This window comes from Gymnogyps californianus, chromosome 4 (assembly GCF_018139145.2).
Source record: "Gymnogyps californianus isolate 813 chromosome 4, ASM1813914v2, whole genome shotgun sequence".
Lineage (NCBI taxonomy): Eukaryota > Metazoa > Chordata > Aves > Accipitriformes > Cathartidae > Gymnogyps > Gymnogyps californianus.
In genome coordinates, this window is record NC_059474.1 from 8,487,213 (window position 1) to 8,507,816 (window position 20,604).

Sequence of the window (20,604 nt, forward strand, 5' to 3'; positions counted from 1 at the left end):
CCAAACCAAGAGAGGCTATGAAAGCAAGAAACACTGCATTCTTCCATGAAAGAAGTCACATTTTCAGGTCTCTTAGACACATACGTTGAGTTTTCATAACTTTTTAAAATACTGCACTAATGTAAAAAAAAAAAAAATCTTTATGCTGAATTCCAGCAAAGGGCCTAAATTCTACTTGTCGTTCTGGTGAAACAGATTGGTGCTGGAAGACAAAGTATATCTTACTCCATGCTACCCAAATCCACTTCACCTCTAAGAATTATAGCTTGAAAATTCATGTTAGATTTGTTTGGGAGTTTTTGGAGAGAACATCTTAGCACTATCCAAAGTTCATTTATTTAATGATATAAAAACATTGACTTCGCTGACATTTTTACAGGAAGGTTCTTCAGGAATATTTTCTGACCACAAAGGTTGCCTGGTCCCTCACTGAAGAACAGTTAAGAGCCTGCAGGGATGTGAGTCCTTGGTTTAACTGCCTTCTCCGCAGCAGGCACAGCAAGGATCTGAATCCGAGTTCCCCAGAGTGACATCTTCACTTTTTCCATTAAAAACAAAAGTTTGGTATACAGAACTTTTTCACATCATGAGAAGCCTGTCCCTGCCAAGCCTGTCCCTGCCACGTTCTGAAGAGCTCGCCGTCTGCTTGAACACAACTACTTCAACTAGCCCAGATTATGATTTGCAAAACCTGTAATTCCATCCAGCCATCCTTTATTTAGTTCCCAATAACAAAACTGCATTAGGTCTCGCTTAATCTATGGCATGATTATTATTCAGAGGAATAATGGTATCCATTAATACTGGAAGCACATTTCAGTAGCTTTTTAAAATATTAGGTATATAAAAAAATATTTTCATCCCAATAATTAATGCATCTATATTTACTATTGGGAGGAGAAACTGAGACCAAGTCAGAATGCTTCTTTATACGTATTCTAAAGAATTGTCAGAATGCCATTATAAATAGATCAAGAATCAGGTGAAGGCTCACCTCTGTGCTTTGCATTTCATGCCATACTTGGTCTAGCATAAAGATTGTCCCTGCCAATTCAGTTTATCCAATAAGAATGAGGGGAAGGAGTTTTATGGTCAAATGTCAGAAAAATTGTAATTGATTATTTTGGTAAATTGACAGTTTGCTAGGCTTAGTATCAAATGGTTTTAAGCATCTTCAGACCATTCTTTGTTAGCCAGTACTGTATATTTTCTTACTAGTCTTATCTTTGGAGCACATTGTTCCAGAAATTCTAGCAGCATATTGAGGCATGAGTCTGCTTCCAGACAAGCCTGGCTGACTTACAATTTCTTCTTTTTTCATTCCAGATAAGTGCTCAAGTGCAGGGGACCACCAGAATGTCATTTTATTCCTTACACATCTATTAATTCTAGCTTTGCCATGTCCTTGCATACAATGTTCAGCTACTCAGGCTATGAGCAGTCTCTAGATCGGACTGACTCTCTCTTGATTACTTTTTCTAGCTTTCTTTCCCCTGTGCACCATATGTGATAACCTTACCAACATACTCTTTTCAGTTGCTGCTAATTCCCTGCTTTGATTTCACATCCAACGCTCCAGCTACAATGTATAATTTTAATTCAGACAGCAATGCTTTTAGAGCACTGCCGATTTAGTAGGTATAAGAGACAAACACATTCTAACAAATGTCAAAGAATATGGACTCAATGTTCGGGAATAGTCTGAAAATAGTTAGCTGTGCATAAAATACTGAAATTAATTTTCCCTGGGAAATCTCAACCCTCAGGAAAAAAATTAGTTTTCTCTATTCTTTGCAAAAGTAAAAAAAAAAAAGCGTCTTCATCAAGCAGTTTAAATAAGCATTTTCAGATACTTCCACTGTATAGCACTAAAGATTTTGAATGCAAGCAGGCCAGTACTATCTGTCAGGAGGACTTTTTTCCCCCCTGAAGTCCATTTTTTCTCTGTCTGCTGTTAAGTTACTATTATCTTCCATTCCCTGTAATAATGGGCTTAAGATCAAGTGAAACTGGAAATGGAAAGAACAGTGAAAGATGACAGACTTGAAGGGGTTTTATTGGAACTATGGGTTGCTCCTAAGGTCAGAATCAGTAAGTATAATTAGATTCCTGGCATTTACAACAAGTGTAAAGCAACTCTGAGATCTCTTTTGTGTGCATGTAATTAAACATGCACTTTTACTGCCCTCTGCAGTACTGCAAAGTTACTTTGATTCTAGCACATGAAAGCTGATTGAAAGAGCAGGCGCAAATCTTCATCTCTATATTGCACTCATATTTCTGCAAACAAAGCATTTTTCAGAAGAAATGGAATAGCCCCTTGCTAAAGAAACACAAAAGGGAACATTATTTTTGCTAATAATTAGAGCCATTCCAGTACCTCCCAGGAACTTTCTCAATAGAAACTGGAATAGATAGAAAGCTCCCAGCATAGACAGCTCAACCCCAGTTTAACGCACAAAGCAAGTTCCAACTTTCCACTTAAAACTAAGTTATTTCTCAAGTGCACAAATCAGCACTTTTTGGATAAATTAGTTTGCTCTTGTGCTTAAACACAATCCAAGAGAGGTGAGAGGCAAGCTCAAAGAATGAATAGCGCTGGTAATCCAGAAATACAGTGGGGGCCAGAAGTGACAGATGCTAGATCTTGATTCCTCGCATGCTTTGTATTTAGGTGCTACCCAGATGCCACAAAATTAAATACTACATGTATAGAATAAATTCTGCTCAGCAATACTGCTTTCTCTCCTAACCAATTTAGGTATGCATGCTACATCCTAACTACGCTGTTTTCTTTGGAAATAAAATGGATTTTTGACGCTTCCCAAAGTAACTTCAATCTCTTAACTATTTATATAATATTTTGCCATAACTATCCCTATTTGTCAGGAAGCACTCAAAAAGTTATTCTTAAACAGTTAGTAACCAATCTTCTCACATTTTGAGAAACCATATTGAAGAAGAAGAAAACACAGAAGAGTAAGAACTTCCAGTAAATTCAAAATTCTTTCAAAAGGGCTCTTTTACCAGTCCAGTTTTGATAAAGAAATGCCTGATCCCGCAGCAGACTTCCACATAGATCCATACTCAAGCACACATAGTTGCTCTATGTATGCCCTGCCTCTGTACCAGGGGTTTTATCCGCCTTAGCAACACGACAAAGCAGATAATCCTGAAAATAACTTTAGTAAATACACGCGTGAAAAAAATGTTGTCTGAATGGTATTTTTGACTTAAAAATGGATTCATAGAACAAGATGGTTTTAGCTTGGCTTCCTTAAAGAGGCTTAAATCGTTGTACTGTCAAGTCTTTTTCAAAACATCTGTCCTGCCCCCTCTAATTTTTGAACTAGCTTTCCAGGTATTTAACAAAAAGGTACATATGTTCCTTTCAGCTTTACGTGACAACAGCTAAGTAATGAAGGAAGACCCCATTAACGCCCAAGTGAAGGAAAAGCTGGGACAGCTTAGCTCTTAAACGTTCTGCTTGCCATCCTATCAGCACACGTACACCAACTACCCAGTCAAAACAGATGGAGCTTTAAATTAGCCATAGCTAAGACTACTGTCAGTTAGCCAGGCACGGTATGAAGGATGCTGAAAGAGGACAAGACTTGGTGTGAAGGGAGTAAGAGAAACATAAAACAGAAGGCACAAATCTATAAAAAGCAGGGTTGACAGGTTCTGCTGCCTACGTAACCACCTGTTCATTTTTATTTTTAAAGGAATTTAACCTAATAAGTGTAAAGTTTGACAGCGGTACTTGCCAATTCTCCATCTGAAGCAAACTCCACTGTATGCAACTATGCACAAGTGAACATATGGATGTTATTTTTCCGTAAGATTAGTCTATTACCAGACTTTAACGTAAATGGATGAGGTTATCCCACATTTAACCACTAGAGGGCTTGATTCTAGTGGAAAAAAAGTTGTTTTCCAATTCGGTGTTCAGTACCTTTGAAAAAACATCCAAACTCAGACAACATGAGCGCTCTCTTTAAATGCAATCCATAAAAACCAAGTTCTCTAAGTAGTTGAAGCAAAGGGGAATAATTCGTAGGATTAAAGACGCTACTATGGATGCCCAGCCGCTTCAGGATAAATTAAAAAATCTGAGCCTGTTTCACAAACAGCTACTGAACATGGACCAGCTACATTTCTAGGCTGAAATGTTTTACCAACACATACCTAATTCTTGGGTAAGCGTGAATGCTGAACAGCACAGACCTGAAGAGCTGAACAGCACCTAAGGTTTGCTTTTCACAAAGCCAGCAGAATTAAGCTATCTGTAAGCTAGCTGGAGCACATTAGAGGAAAAGAAAACAAGGGATAAATTAGCAGAGAAAAAGGAACAGTAACATAGACCTTACACTCTGAAGCAGAAGTGACACAGCATAGCTCTGGAAGGTGAAAGATGGAACACAGATGGAACTGAGCGAGTGCTGCACAGTGAAAAGCAACACTCAGCGGGGCAGACAGTTGTGTGTGCAAGCGCAATGCTCAGAGGGCAGGCTGCATGCAATGCTGAGAGCAAGATGATCCCAAGGCCTATGCTGAAAATCTTGGCTGAGTAGTAACAGGTTAGTTGGATTCGTCTCAAATTATATATAAGTTTATGGACTAACCACTGAGAAATTCCTCTGCAGCAATTTAAAAGCATCTGAAGACATTTGCCAGAGTAGAAGTATTTGTTGTACATTTCATTATAACAGAAAAGTACTAGTCTCAGTTGTTTGCCTAGTATCTTTCTACACTGCATAGGTATTAGGGTTCTTCACAATGTTTTCCCCACATTCCCCCATACCTGAATCTTTTAGTCAGATTCCTACATTTCCTCCTCCAATGCAGATTCCAAAGAACACACATCACAAAACCATAAGGACTGTTACAGAGAACTCAAATTACTTAAAAAGATTGGGGGTTTTTTGTTTGGGTTTTTTTGGTTGGTTGGTTTTGTTTGTTTTGATAGTATTTGTTCATGTATTATCTTCTCACTAAGAACCACATTAAGAGTCCCAGATACCATACCTAGATGCCCTCTGGAATTAATATTTTTTGTGAAGTTATGGAAAAAGCTTAATAAAAATTGATTTTCAGAGACATGGACATTTTTCAGACTAGTAGAGCAACAAATTTTTGTACAGTAAGCTCTGAAATGTATGCATCTCCTCTAGCTACCTCAGTGGATAATTATTGGGTTCAATATAGAATCAGAGAATGGTTTGGGTTGGAAGGGACCTTACAGACCATCTAGTTCCAGCCCCCCTGCCATGGGCAGGGACACCTTCCACTAGACCAGGTTGCTCAAAGCCCCGTCCAGCCTGGCCTTGAACACTTCCAGGGAGGGGGCATCCACAACCTCTCTGGGCAACCTGTTCCAGTGCCTCATCACCCTCACAGTGAAGAACTTCTTCCTTTCATCTAATCCAAATCTACCCTCTTTCAGTTTAAAGCCATTACCCCTTGTCCTATCACTACATGCCCTTGCAAAAAGTCCCTCCCCAGCTTTCCTGTAGGCCCCCTTTAGGTACTGGAAGGCTGCTAGAAGGTCTCCCCAGAGCCCTCTCTTCTCCAGGCTGAACAACCCCAACTGTCTCAGGCTGTTTTCATAGGAAAGGAGCTCCAAGCCCCTGATCATCTTCATGGCCCTCCTCTGGACTGGCTCCAACAGGTCCATGTCCTTCTTATGGTGGGGTCCCCAGAGCTGGATGCAGTGCTGCAGGTGGGGTCTCACGAGAGCGGAGTAGAGGGGCAGAACCACCTCCCTCGACCTGCTGGTCACGCTTCTTTTGATACGGTTGGCCTTCTGGGCTGCAGATGCACATTGCCAGGTCATGCTGAGCTTCTTGTCAACCAACACCCCCAAGTCCTTCTCCTCAGGGCTGCTCTCAATCCACTCATCGCCCAACCTGTATCTGTGCTTGGGATTGCCCTGAGCCACGTGCATTCTTATTTAGAAACGAGGTGTAAGTTACCTTACCCTTTGGAAGCCTCTAAACAATCTTGTGAATATTCCACTGATCCAACCTGTCTGGCTAGCTACAGTGGTGTACAAAAACTTGTTTTAAAAAATCATTTTACACTCTGTTCTGATACTCAGGTACAGATTAACTCACCACCACCCCCTGCCCCCCCCCTTAAAAATCTCATCTAATTGTTTCTCTTCTAGCATAGGGACTCTGGTACTGCCTCATTCTGGTTCTCCACATAAAGGATTAAAGTTACTGATTTACTCCAGGATTATTTAAGGTGGTATTTTATGGCCCATGTTACTCAGGAGAGCAGATTACATGTATCTGTTAGTACCTCAGGACTTAAGTTCATTTAAGATATCCTGAACAGCCTGGGTGTACCCTTGAAAAGTTCTGCCACTTCATTTGTGCAAAATTTAGATATAGCCTGAGGTTAAGAATAGCATGAACAGAAGCCAATTCACTGATCGCCTAATTCACTGCATAGCCATTCCAGTGTAACACCACCGAACTAGACAGCTTGAGTATTACTACTCACTGCAGCAGGTGTATAAGCAGCATGAGCACCTGGTGTCTCCTGATAACAGGCAGACTGACACATCTAAGTGTCAACTACTAACCTGCACTTCAAGGTTATGAAGACAGAATCAAGTTGACACAAAATACTAGTTTCCAGGTATGCAATATGTAGTTTTCTACAGAAATCTTGCCTTACTCATTTCACACTGGGTAGAAACACATCATTTAACATTAAAACTTTATTCTAGACTGATATTCAGCTGCATGAACTATTTGTAGCTTAAGACATGAATGGTTTTGTTCTTGGCTTCATGTTACTCATTACTAACCTTTAAAACATTCAGAAGTAACACACATTCTCAAAAAAATCCTCTTATGAAAATAATTTAGTACCATCAGTTACTAACAGTCAAGTGGCACAGAGACAGAACTGCATTAAGCTTTAAGTGGCTGACTCAAATTAGATGCATTAACCATTAAAAAACCTAACAGTAAGTAGCCATGACTTGAAATAGTGTTCCCAAGTAGCTTCATATGCAATTGTCTGTCAGGCCTATCATCAAAGTTAAAAACCGAGACACCTGGAACAGTTACTGTGCTACCTGGGAAGTCTAGTTTAAACCTCGTTTAGCCATTATGCAGAAGCCTTAAGTAAAGGCATCAAATGATTCTAGTCAGACATGGAAGAGTTTGGCTTGACCTTAAGACCACTTTTATTGAAGGCGATATAGGAAAAAAGTTCCAAAGCAAAATGCGGCTCAAACTAAAATTAGGTATTACACAACAAAACCACTTAAGAACAACCAGGGACAGTGTGGCCAGAAAATGTGCCATAAGAAAAGCAATCTGGGGACGGCAGAGAGGGCTTACTCCAGTTAGTAAGCAAGACTGACTATCACTTTGCTGCCCTCTCTGGGAAAAAATACATGCTAGGAAGGCTGTCTCACTAATACCAGAGCGTAGCTCCAACCTTATCCCAGTGCCACCGCTTCCTCTTGGAAGTTTCCCATCAGATCTAGCTAACAGATTTTAAGAGCGCCTAACAAATTAGATAGCTAGTAATATTGCTTACAGCTAGGATACTCACTTGAGTTGAAAAGTTTAAGTGTCTCCGTTGAGCCTGATACCGTTGTAACACCAACACCCAGAAATTCCATTTTAGAGATAAAACCAGGTGAGGTGACTTTAACAAAAGTTCCTGTAGAGTAAACAAGACTGAAGCATCCACCTAGCTCTTCTAGCAGTTTTTCTGGAGAACAGAACTTGGTAAGCAGCTAATGGACATCTTCTAAACTAAACTGCTTCTAAGGAGTCTGCAAAAGGTCAACAGGCTTACGCATTACAATTAAGTCTTAAATTCACTCCAGTGGCCTGCACATGAATAAATGCTTTTTAAGGTCTTCCTCAAAATCAGAGGATGATGCTAACACACACATACCCTAGCCTAGTATCAATATCAGTCTCAGCTACACGGCTTTCAGTATTTTCCTGCATTTTGTTATCCATGGAACATCACTAGTAGGAAATGAAGTTGAAGAGTCATAAGTAAACGCAATTCCATTTATTTTCCAGCAACATCCCATACAAAAGCAATAGAAACATTAACTGCTTTCAGCAGAAAATCTGTACAGTGTTATCATTTACAACAGTTTTACATTTAAAATCAGCAAATTAAAAAGAATCAAGCACTTTTGCTAGACATTGTTTTCTTGACTGTATTAACAAATGACTCATGACTATTTACAAATTTCAAATTCAGGCTACTGCTTCTTAAAGCATTATCGCCTAGGCTTTACCATATTGACCTCCAATTTCTTGAGAGTATTTAATTTCCAGTTGTTTCTGAAGCATTTTTGCAAATAAAGAATTCTTTTTTTAAAGGTAAGGCAGTTAATCTTACAGTAAATAACTGCAGTAGATGAGTTTACTAGTACTAATCAGCAGTATGGTTCAGCTACCACTTGTATCACTTCAAGTCAGATCTTTGTAGAAGAGCCAGATGGAAAGGCAAGGTAACATACAGATGCTTAAAAATATCTGCCTACTTTGCTCTTGATCTGCAGGTGGACAACTGAAATTATGGACACAATGCGGGGGGCGGGGAATCAGTAAGATCTTGCTGAATTATTTATAATTACTTGAGGATAGCGCTGCCTTGGCTAGTTTTTCTATTGAAAGGTTTCATAAAAAATCTGATATACATAAATTAAAAGTTAAAAAGAAGTCACACAACTTAACTGTATTTTTACATAAGTTTGGTCCAGAGAATATGTAGACCAACCACAACTTAGAGAACAGTCTTCAACTTTGCTTAAGCTTTCTTACTATCAACAGTTTATGAATCAAGCTAACCTCTCAAATTTAAAAGAAACTTCCTCTAAAACAGTTTGCACAAGACTATTTAACTCACAGTATCGAAATCTTTAAGTGGTTCACTCAAACACACTTCCAAGTCAAATTCACCTTCTGCTTGATAGTCAACATGTCTAACTTTGGTGGGAGTGCCAGAACAGGTATCCTGGAATACAAAGTCAGTTAATAATTAGTTAAATACAGGTTTAGTTATGCAATAATTCATTTCACTTCTGTAATTCATTTAGACCACCCTATAACAGAGGCTTACAAACACTTTAAAGGCCATACAAAACCCCAAGGCTAGTCTTAAGATTAAAGAGATTTAAATGAAGGCTTCTGCCCATCCAACCACATTCTAAGATTTCTTGCAAATGTTTTAAGGATCTATATATGCATACATGAAAACACTATACAGATTCAATATTCATCAGAGAAACAAATCCAGTAAGAAAAACATTACTAGATCTTTACTGAAGGTTACTGCTCAGCGGTACTAAATGCTTTCTGGATATAAAAAGAGCCTACTTCAAAAAGTCTGAGTGTGCCAAGAAAACTACATTCTATTTTAACATTAGATATTGCAATCTAAAGTAGTATTTCCACTGTACATCACAGTTCATAACCGACATGCTTTGAACAGATAAATTTTCTTTTGCAGGCTATGAAAACTGAGATATTTGTCATGTGAGGTGGTCACTTAAGTTCTAACTCTCTAAACTCAGCCTACAGACAGATATTGGCTGTAGCTGGGAAAATGTCTGAATTTAAAGATCGCTCAGCTTTATAAACAATCCCTAAACACAACAGATAATGGAATTTCTCATGTATTCAGGCTACTCTGGATATAATTCTAAGGAATGGACCAATTATTAACAAATATTTATGCAAATGACAGATATGCTTACATCATTATCTTGACAGCTCGTTTGAGATTCAGTAGAATTGCTTCCAACAGATTCTGTCTCCATCTCACCAAGGTCAACAGGACTACTGTAAAATAATTAGAAAGAATAGAGCTTAAAACAAATTCAGTTTTTTAGTAGTAAGTTGCACTTTGTAGGTGCAGTTCTGAAAATGATGGCCAAACAAGAGCCAAGAGACCTACAGAGATTATAGGGACAGTGGTGGCAAACTGCAGAGACCAAACAGAATAGCACGTCAACTCAATACAGCCAAAACGGCCAAGGACTAAATTAAAGTCTTGAGACTGAATACCGCAACTTGTCAAATACCCAACACTCAAACAATGCCTCAATACAAATGATGACAAATGTTGTGGAAGAGCAACAATTTTTTTTTTTTTGGCAGACAAGGTTTTAATCAATTTGTTTTGCAACATAAGATTTAATATCCACTATACACAGAACTAGAGCCCAGCATCTGAAGACAGACCAGTATTTCAACACCAACATATACAGTAGGCTTCAGGCTGAAACACCAACTCCCCTCACGTTGATTACAAGTAAGAGAAAGCTAAAAGTAAGCCTTTGCTTTTAGATCCCATTGCTCCATATTGGTTTTAAAATCAACATCACTGTTAGGGAAAAACAGTAGTTTATTACCACAAAACTGTTTCCTGAGGAATTAGTTACATCTGCATCCCCTTCATTCTGTAGTTCCACAGTTTTATTTTGGATTTTCCCTGATCAACTTTATTGCTTTCTATAGAGGAAAATAACTAGTTGCATTATTCTACATCTTCTAGAACAGAGTACCACAGTAGCCTGGACTGTGAACACTTGTGGCCATGCTTTTAATTTAATGGTACCTTGAGATGATTTTACAAGTAATTCTTTCCTCCTCTCTGCTCAAGAAACAAGAATTTATACCAGTGTTCTTGAACTAGCAAGTGAGAAGGCTATGAGGCAGGTTCTCATACATTGTATCGGTCCAAGCTCAATATTCATGAGATGTGCCAATTAGTGAGAACTCTCCAGCACTGCTTCTACCACAGATTAATCTGCAGACTGCTCTGAAAGAATCAGCTTGCCTTGATGGTGTGGTATTTTCTTTTATAGAGCACTGCAGAACGAGCTCTGATTTCACCCAGTGGACACACATTAAAGAAGTGAGGGATATATATGTATGCCCTTGCAAGGACACTGGGTAAGTCTAGTCCCACCAACTAGGTCCAGAAAGCTATTAGATATTTTGACCGAGAAGGAACTGAATAGCACTAAATGTGGACAAGTAACTAATGAAAACATTCAGTAATCACTGACTTGGCTCAAAAAGGGCTATGCTGGTTTTTTTTGGTTTTTTTTAACATGAGATTTTATGTATTAATTTCTATAAAGGTATCTTGAATACTGTATACATACATTTCTTGCAGATCACATCCTTCTTCAGTAGGTGGATCCCAGGAATGCAATGCAACTTTCCATAGTTTAATTTGCTGGTCCCATGACCTACGGCTGTACTTCTTAAATTTATTTGGAGTTCTGGGGTGAACTCCTGGAATACGATGGCATCTATTCAGATATTGGACATGAAAAATTCATTAGTGTTTTTCACACATACATAACACATAGTTTTAAATGTTAAGACTGATTGCCTGCTACACAGACTCATTACAACGCAGAAAACTAAGTTATTATATTATTTATGGGAAAAGACTACTGTGCAATTCCAGCACTCAAGTGAAAAGTTGTCAGCTCCATATGAACTTTTTAGCTTTTCTGTCTTCGAGTCAAATGAAGAAAAAAAAAAAAAAGGTTTATCAATTATAGGTCTGAAAACCTCATTCCAAACTTAAGAGCAACTGTAGTCCATTTTGTCTTTTAGTTTACTAATGAGAAAATTGACTGCAAAAAGCAGTTTCATTTCCTCTAGTTGACAAGCACAACCAAAAGAACTTTCACTTCCATTTCTGCAGCCTGAGGAAGTTTGAAGGGATATTCCTCATGTACCGACTAGTAAAAAAAAAAAATCCACATCTCATTTGATTGTTAGTGTGACTTATCAGTTTAAAAACGTCTTAGAAAGTTTAATTTGTACATGCCTTCTATTTGAATGTGTCTCAAACATTAAGTTTAGTATGTTAATATGCTTATAAAGAACAGGTATGACTTACAATTGAACATTTAGTTTTCCAGAAACTCAAGCAGCTTACCTAGGAACTTCTTTAATGTATCTATCATATGCAATTGTGTTTTTTCCGTAATTTATCTGTTTTTGTCTTCTCATCAAAACTACTTCATCTGTCTCAAGTTCTACTGTCACAGTGGACTCCTTTGAATCAGAACTAAAAGAAAAAACATTGTAGATTTGAGACTACTAGAAAACAAGCGACACTCAAACAAACCCACGTGTAGAAGATTATAAAGAAACATGTTAAAACTTTTCAAATGAACGCTTGAGATGTTACCGAACTATGAGTTGGAGCAGACTTAAGATGAACTATTTCAAACTGAGCATTTTAAGAAGCAACGCGGTACCTGTGAAAATTCAGACCCATTGTCAGGATTTTCCCCAGCTAAGCTAGAAATTTAACCTACCTTCCAGAGGAGGACTTCCTTTCTCTTGAAAATTCATTTATCAGGAGTTTTCTTCTGTATCTGTAAGAGTTCAAATCAGTATTAAGAGTATAAGTACACAAAGAGAACATGTAAGGCTGCACTGTCACAGCTCTCAGTTGATTTTACTTCTCAGCTAAGCAGCAGTCTTGAAGAAGTCAACCCAGACACCATAAACGCCTTTCCACTATGGAACGGATGTTTCAGTTTTCCCCTAAACCCGCCCCCCCCCATCTGAGGACTTTCTTTTCCTAAGTCTTTCTCCTAAAACTCTTTTTATAGCAATGATATGCAAAAACACAGCAGTAATTAGTGAAAGGACATTCAAAGTAATTCAATCTAAGAGACTCAGGAAAGGTTTCTTCCAAAAGGGAGATATTTTGTGATGCACATCAACTCTCCAGAGAGTATGCTATGTCATTCCTGCAGGACTTAAGCCAAAGCTGACCTAAAAGCAGCAGACAAGAAGCTAAGGTCGGTCTGATTTTACTACAATGGTGAAGTTAAAAATAACAGTCAATACAGATTCTACAAGATAACTACCATTTCCCCTCCTTTCCCCACTTCATCTTGAACACCCCTGGGTACCTTGCAATTTCTTTGTTAACGCTGGTCCTCATTTCATCTTCTTCCACTGCAGTTCCCCAATCTGAACACCGGGAAAGGGGTCCAGGGCCTTCTGGTGTTGTAAAACTAGAAAGAAAAAAAAAAAAAAAAAAAAGGAAGAAAAAAGAAAAAAAAAAAAGCCTCTACGTTAAAATTTTATTTTATTGTATTTTCCACCCCACCCCCAGCATCTCCCCCACTCACAGCTTGATAGTTATTTAATGTATTCATTTATAGTACTCACAATGGCTGTGAAAATCTTGTATTGTTCTATTAAAATGTCATCATTGTAAAATTAACTTCAAGGTGGAACTCTCAACTGATGCTTGTGTGGTTTGGGGTTTGTAGTTTTCTTTTTTTTTTTCCTTAAAAAAAGTTTATGTAGACATCTATAGAAACATATCACTGTAGCATGTAACCTAGCCTACACTTTCAATAACTTTAAGCTGGTGTCCTTCAGAAAACGGTATGTGAAATACCAACTTTACTCATTTACTCACTTATTTTCACTCCACTAAATGAGTTAAAAAATATTTATTCTTTCATGATTGCAGACTCATTATCTATATAAGAGACAAAGTTAGAACACAGAATTAGACTGTACAGCTAATTAATTAAAATTACACGATAGCACCAGGAGTTTCTCCATGTGAAAATATACCTGGCAGAGAAGGCAAAAGGCACAAAAAAAAGCAGTCAATTTTTAGCTAGTAAACTGAGATTTGCTATGACTTCGCAAATTAGTATTTAACAACTTTATTGTAGACCATTAGCATCGCGTGCAGATTCAGACTGTTGCAGGGGAATAAGCTTATATCCCTTCCCAGCCAACAATAGCTGCATACATTCAGATAATTATACGTTTTCCAGTTTCTGTCCTCCTGATGACCAGTTTTCCTAAAGTACAAACTCAAAACCGTATCCTACAGACCAGAGCTTTTTCAGTAGATCTGGATATGCTCTAGAGACTTACCAGGATTCTGTGCAAAAAAGTCCCTTGAAGTCAGGGAATTAGATCCATCTGCACTAAAAACAGTTCCAACTCCCTCCCTGCTCCCAGCTCAGAAATTGGCTTGCGCTACTTTGAAGTTTTTGTTAAATTCAATCTAGAAGTTCTTTTTGGATGAAACCCAGTTACCAACTCAGAAAAATTAAAAATCCATAGCAAACAGTACAGGTCCCTCTGCAAATATCTGTTCAGCCTCCAAGGATTTTTAGCATTTGCTTATATTGATTTCTAACTTTGCAGAAAATGCAGGCCACATTCAATTATTGCTCTCCCATGGTAGAGAACAGCACAATCCCAGAAGTACCCGCTTAGTCCCACCATCTGAGACTTTTCCTCAACACACTGTCATACCTTTTTATACCTTATTTGATTCTGTACCTGTGCTGTGGATACAGAGAATTAGGGAGAATGTGGGAGGGTCCTACAGATGTTTCTCTTGATTAATTTGCTCTGGTGCCAGACATACTGAGCTTAGCCATCTTTCTCAAGACTCTCATCCCCACGTGCCCTTTCACACTTGGTGAGAAGCTCTGGTGCTGTGCTAGGATTGCAAATGGTGCTCAAACTCTGTCAGAGGGGCAGAAAAACAAGGCTATAACTGCCCCCCCCCCCCAGCTGAATCTGTTGTATGACCCAGCCTCCACCCCAATCCTCTTCCCATTTTAAAATTTTATTTTGACAATGTCGAATTGGCATAAACAAAAAGCAGTTTTAGCACAGGAAGAGAAGAACTTCAATCAGAGCTGAATCCAAACTGAACCAGAAAGTATGCCTGTTCAATTCAATATTGGAAGACACACAAAAGCATTGCTTATTTAGGTTGAAACTGATGAAGCAATCTGTAAAGTTTCATCCTTGTACTCCTATTCAAACATGCTTCCTGAAATTAATTTCATTTACTCTGGATATCGTAATTTGAGCCATTGACCAATGTCTTCCCTGCTTATTATCAGCAAAGAAAAATGGGTACAGGGCACAACCCATCTCATTCTAGATTAGAAATCTAGACTCAATCAACTGGGCTGCAGGCCACAACTCCCATCCACTGATAAAAGGGACTAAAGGGACTGCGGCATGAATAACTCAGATGTAGACAGCGATATAAAATAAGATACTTTCACTAAACTGAAGTTTACCTATGCTGGGAAATGGTAAGGAAGGCAGCGAGCAGCAGTATGAACAGAGAGCAGTATGAACAGTGACCTCAGAAGCGGACCCCACCACCCATGTGCTGACATACTTAGACACAACTTCTCAAGATTGTCTGTACTGCCTTCAGAAATATGAAGACAGATGACTCTTAAGACTTGAATTTTTAATTTTGTCATCTTGTTTAATTTTACCACAACAGTATGTACAGCCTATATCCACAAACATAATTGGCGCGTGCAGTTATTGCTTCATGATAAATAGCAGTAAGCAAGCATGAAACAGGACAGAAAATGATGAAGAAAATAATTCAAGGCATAAGAATGAAAAATGCTTATTCTTAAGAAGTGACTCCATGATAAAAACACTGCACTAGATTCTTTTCCCTCCTTTAAGACCAGCTATTTATAGTCAACGAGTGATTTATAAGTATGCAGGGCTTGAAAAACTGAGTACAATAGTCAATTCAACAGCTCCTGATGAGCAAAAGAGCAGAGAGTTGCTTCTATTGCAAGCACTGCCTACCTGTCCAGCCTGTTGTCAGAAGGCCTGTACTTGTTTTCATCAAAAACGGATGAATCTGATTCATTCTGTTTTCTCCGCTTTCCATCTGCACCGCGCTTCCTTCCTTGGGACCAGCGAGGCGGAGGCTGTGGGCTGGCAGCAGACAAGCCAAGACAACGTGAGCATGCTAGGTAGCTTTATTTTATTAACCTCTTTGAAACATCACCGCATGCAGACATCATCGTTTACTTATTAATTTTACTGCAACCAGTCAAGCTTAGCGACACAAGTAGGTGTGGGCTTTAAGAGTCCCTCAGAGGGAGGCTCTCCGCTATTAGTTAACGGCCCCACAGCCTGCCCCTCACCGCCCGCCCTTGCAGACAACGGGGGGCACAGGAGACCGGGGCATTTACATCCCTTCCCCCCCGCGGGAGCTTCAGCCCCGCTTCCCTCCAGGCGGCCCAGCCCAGCTTCGCTTTCGCTGGGGGGGACCCGCACCTCAGCGAGGGCCGGCCGGCTGCCCCGCGGGCGAACATGGCGGACCCCGGGCGGCGGCCGCGCAACGGCCGCCTTGGAGGTGGGGAGGCCACGCGCAGGTGCGCGCGGGCCGCGGCTCCCCTCCACCCCCGCCCCAGGGACGGGGAGCGAGGGCGGCTGGCCGCTGTCCGCCGCTCTGCGACCGGAGAGCGGGGAGAAGAAGGGGAAGGAGGAGTACCGGTACCGGCACCCCTCGCCTCAGCCCGCGGCGGCCCTACCTGCTCTTCGTGCCGCCGTGCGGGCTCCTCTGGCGGAAGGACATGGCGCGGGGTGTCCTCGGGAGGGCTGGAGGGAGAGCCGAGCGGCGAGGGGACCGGAGCGGACTAGCGAGGGAGCGGTGAGGGAGAGCAGCCTGCCTTCCCGCTCAGCCCCTTCGCAACTCCCGCCGGCGCTGACTGACACCGCTCGCCCCGCCTCCCCGCGGGGCGCCTGCGCCGGCCCCTCCATGGGGACAGGTACGCGGGGGGGGGGGGGGGGGGGGGAGAGAAGAGAGGAAGCGCAGCCGCCAACCCGTGTCCTCTCCCCGCCGAACCGAGCCCGCTGGTGGGCGCGCAGCAAACACGCTCCCCTGCCGCGGCGCCCCCGGCCTCGAGGACACTTACTGCCCCCCCCCCCCCCCGTGTAATGGTTTAGCCCGCTCCCACCGGCCCCGCCCGGCCCCGCCCCAGGGCGTGTTGGCGGGAGAATCAAGCGCAGCGGCGCGCGGTTTTGGCGCGCGCTGGCTGCGGGGCGGGGCCGCGGTGAGCGGCGGGGCCCACAACGCGGCGAACCTGCGGCCAGGGGCGTGGAAGCGAAGCGCTGCCCGTGTTAAACAACAAAAACCAGCCAAAACAAAAGGAAAAATACAGATCCCCGTGATTTAAAGATGAAGGATTGCAGTCATCAGCACGGCTCTTTAATCCATGAAGAGCACGTGGCATTTCAACAGCCAGTTCAAACCCTACGGCAGGCTGATATGACATGAATTTGTATTTCATAAAGTGACATGGCATTAAATAGTATTTTATATCAATATTGAATAAGGTTGGACAGTGCCATGAGGTTGCTATGCTTTAGTAAGTGGAGTTTTCCGGTGTTTTTAATCCCACATGCATGGTGTTTCCCCAGACACAGCGAGACCCTATTCATCTGTGAGATCTGGTATATACTGACATTTTACAGCAGTAATTGAGAAACAACCTGGAGAACTCCTACAGCAGAGCACAAGCACAGCTTTAAATAAAAATACCTTTGCAGCCCTTGTGGAGTGAAGGCTGCTGGGACACTTCACAGAGAGACACAGCCAAACTGGGCAGCGCTTTCTTCCTCTGACCTTAGAATCATAGAATCGTTTAAGTTGGAAAAGACCTTTAAGATCATCAGGTCCAACCATACACCTAGCACTGCCAAATCCACCACTAAACCATGTCCCTAAGCACCACATCTACACGTCTTTTAAATACCTCCAGGGATGGTGACTCCACCACTTCCCTGGGCAGCCCGTTCCAATGCTTGACAACCCTTTCGGTGAAGAAATTTTTCCTAATAACCGGTCTAAACCTCCCCTGGTGCAACTTGAGGCCATTTCCTCTTGTCCTATCGCTTGTTACTTGGGAAAAGAGACTGACACAGACCTCACAGAAGTCTCTCGATTGCCCTTAGACTTCTTGTTGCAACTTCATCGCTGCCTGCCTGAAAAATCAATAACGGATAATAATCTGAGGGCCGTACCAGGGTAGGAAGCTTTCTCTTCACATCTTTAACCCAGGCCCCATGGAGCAGCAGACTTCCCTAAGTAGTGGGTCCGGTCAGCATATTGGGCCTTCTGTTCCCTTCAGAAGGGAGTCTCGTATGACAATGACCCGTCTTTTTTTCTTTATGGAAGCAGTTCTGACGCAGGGCGTAGGCCGACTTAACCTCGGCGACACCTCCGAGCTAGATGAACCATCGTCCTCGTCATTGTTCGGTTCCACTTGCAGAGCCTCGTACCTATTACACAAGGGCACCTGGGAAGGTGGGGCAGTCACAGGGGAGACGCGCCTGCCGCGCCGGGCAGGAACTTGTCGCCATCCCCCTCTTTCCCTTAAGTCACCGCGTTCAGCCAGGCGGAGAGAGGACAGGGAATCCTCCGTACCATGCGTCCTGTCTGCCTGTCCCAGGGAAGGGAGGGTGCCTTGGTGCTTCTTCTTGGGACATAGCTATCACAGTAACAATGGCAAAGGTGGTAAAGTTACCTCTAGGTAAAGTGATTTTATCTCCACAAGCATTCATAGTTAAAAAGGCATTAGATTATTTTTGGAATGTAACATAACCTTCAGATTTCTGCAGGTTTGGTATCCAACATGTGATATGGTAGCAATGAGAATGGGATGTTTCTCTCATTGTAGAAGCAGATTAGAGTTTTCTTCCTTTTTTCAAGAGGCATTTTTCTTGCTTCTGACCAGCAAACATATCAACTGTTGTCAGATTAAGGTTAAAACGATCAGCAAAGAGATACAATATTCTTAATTTAATAAAATTTATTGACATTAGTAGGATATAAAGCAAAGGAAATAACATTGTTCTCAAAGTAAACTTTTTTTGTTCTAGAATTCAGTTTCTAAGGTATGCAGTTACCCCTGAGAGTGTTTAATTATGTATTATATTTCTGCTTGTCTGCATATTCTGATTCAGCTCTACAGGAAACAGTCTGTTTCCAGTATGCTACAACAATCCCTATCATGATGCCTCAGCTGAAACCTTAGAAATTACAAAAAAGTGCCTCCTTCTGCTTCAGTTCACAGGAGCAACATGCGGGAGGAGAAAGCCCACAGTCAGGATACTCATCCTTTTTTTCTCTAACAAGAGCCCCAGCCGATTTCATTAAATCCGTTTCTTCCCAGCACACTTAGGTAATACTCATTCATCCCATACTTTCTGGTCATAAACTTTCTGTTGTCAAAAGGCAAGTTCTCAAGAATTACAGGCTTTGTAAGAGGTATTGTCACCTATGGCCATAGGAGCTCTTGCTTGTCATAGAAGCTGGCACAATTTTGCATTAATTCTAATAATGCAGTTTCTTCTAACCACATCTCACCTGTGTGTCATGAACTGAATCATCTGTTGCACTGGCCCAGCTGGCCTCTTCATTACTGGTATTTGGTTACTGCCTGCAGCATCCAATTAACTTCTTTTCACTATCCCTATCTTCATTGCCTCTTCTTAAAAAAAAAAAATTACCACCATACAACAGCTATGATAAGAAAAGTTCAAAAAAAAAGAGCAGAATTGTAGTCATGGTATCAGGATACAGAAAATAGGACTTTAAACTTAATTTTAGCAAGCCTTCTTCTGGATCATACATGGTTTGCATGTCAGTCTACATTTTTACTGCGTTAGCCTCATGTTTCTCTCACAGGTAGCAGAAAGCCAGCAAACCTTGGCTCCGATTACTTGACAGAAATGCAGTTATACATTCATACCAAATCTAGCTCATACAAGGTAAATGCATGCAGTCAGTGTAAATAAGTTACTGAGCTCTGAAAACGCCACAAAAATTCTGCAGGTTTCACCAGTAAAGCTCTCTAGCGCAGATGTGGCCTTAGTCCAAAATACTTCTGATGATATTTTGGGATAGGAGACTATTTGAAAAGCTGCGATTTTTTTTTTTTTCCCCTTTAACTTGCGTATTTGTTCAATAAGGTTGCAACAACAACTGCAGTTCTCAAGAATCTCTGCTCTTTGGCTCAAAGACCAGACACTTAAAAGAGCAGTAAGGGAAAATTTAACTGTCAGCTGAGCAGGTGCAAAGCAGCCCTGGAGTAGGTATCTGACAGATTAAAGAGCATAAACATGTCTTCCAATGAATCTGGGTGAAGTTAACCTAATATTCATTACTACAACAGGCTGTATTTGAGTAACACTTACAAGATCAGCACTGAAACGTGTCTGATGGATGGCAGAAGTAGCAAACAAAAGTTGTTTTGTGTTTTTTATTTTGAGCAGCTTAACACAAAAGCAGCTACCAAAGCCCTGCAACATTTTTGGAGACTTTCTGAGCACATATTGACAGGTGGTGTTTTGTTTTGGTTTTTTTTGTTTGTTTGTTTGTTTTTTTTAAGGAAGATACTTCATGCGTAGCAAGGTTGAAGTGTATGTTGAGAGGGAGAATTTGCATCTCTACTGTAGAAATGAAGCATGGTTTTACAAACTACAACTCTCTCATGTAATTATTTACAGAAATGAAAGTGAAAGATGCCTGCTACTCTGACTTGTGTTTCCGGTCATCATTTACATAGAATTGGAGCTCTTGTTGTCCACAAGTTGAATAGAAAGGACATAGTCACCAAGCAGAGTGGGTGGCAGTGCACACCTTCATGTGCTAGGAAGAAGGAATTGCCTGAACAGCATAATTGCAGCTGAAACAAATGTGTTGCTTTGGATCCATATTATTGAAGTAATTAAGACAGTTGTCAAAGGA

At 41.0% G+C, this 20,604-nt stretch overlaps 1 protein-coding gene across 1 annotated transcript; it reads right to left on the bottom strand.

The window, feature by feature from the left end:
• Nucleotides 1–8,045: 8,045 nt before the first annotated feature.
• On the bottom strand, nt 8,046–16,512 carry SLBP (stem-loop binding protein). Its single transcript, XM_050896080.1, has 8 exons — nt 16,385–16,512; nt 15,651–15,782; nt 12,950–13,054; nt 12,344–12,403; nt 11,959–12,090; nt 11,168–11,317; nt 9,752–9,836; nt 8,046–9,009 (listed from the first exon to the last, which is right to left on the bottom strand). Exons 1-8 carry the CDS (start codon nt 16,426–16,428, stop codon nt 8,893–8,895), a joined length of 825 nt encoding a protein of 274 aa, XP_050752037.1. The 5' UTR covers nt 16,429–16,512; the 3' UTR covers nt 8,046–8,892.
• Nucleotides 16,513–20,604: the final 4,092 nt, after the last annotated feature.

What these genes read in the sequence shown, in the direction of transcription:
- SLBP (XM_050896080.1), bottom strand. Translation starts at nt 16,428, where the DNA reads ATGTCCTTCCGCCAGAGGAGCCCGCACGGCGGCACGAAGAGCAG. An exon ending in TCTGACAACAGGCTGGACAG is followed by an intron (nt 13,055 to 15,650) that starts GTAGGCAGTGCT and finishes TTTTCTTTCTAG; the next exon opens with TTTTACAACACCAGAAGGCC. An exon ending in TACATTAAAGAAGTTCCTAG is followed by an intron (nt 11,318 to 11,958) that starts GTAAGCTGCTTG and finishes ATATCTGAATAG; the next exon opens with ATGCCATCGTATTCCAGGAG.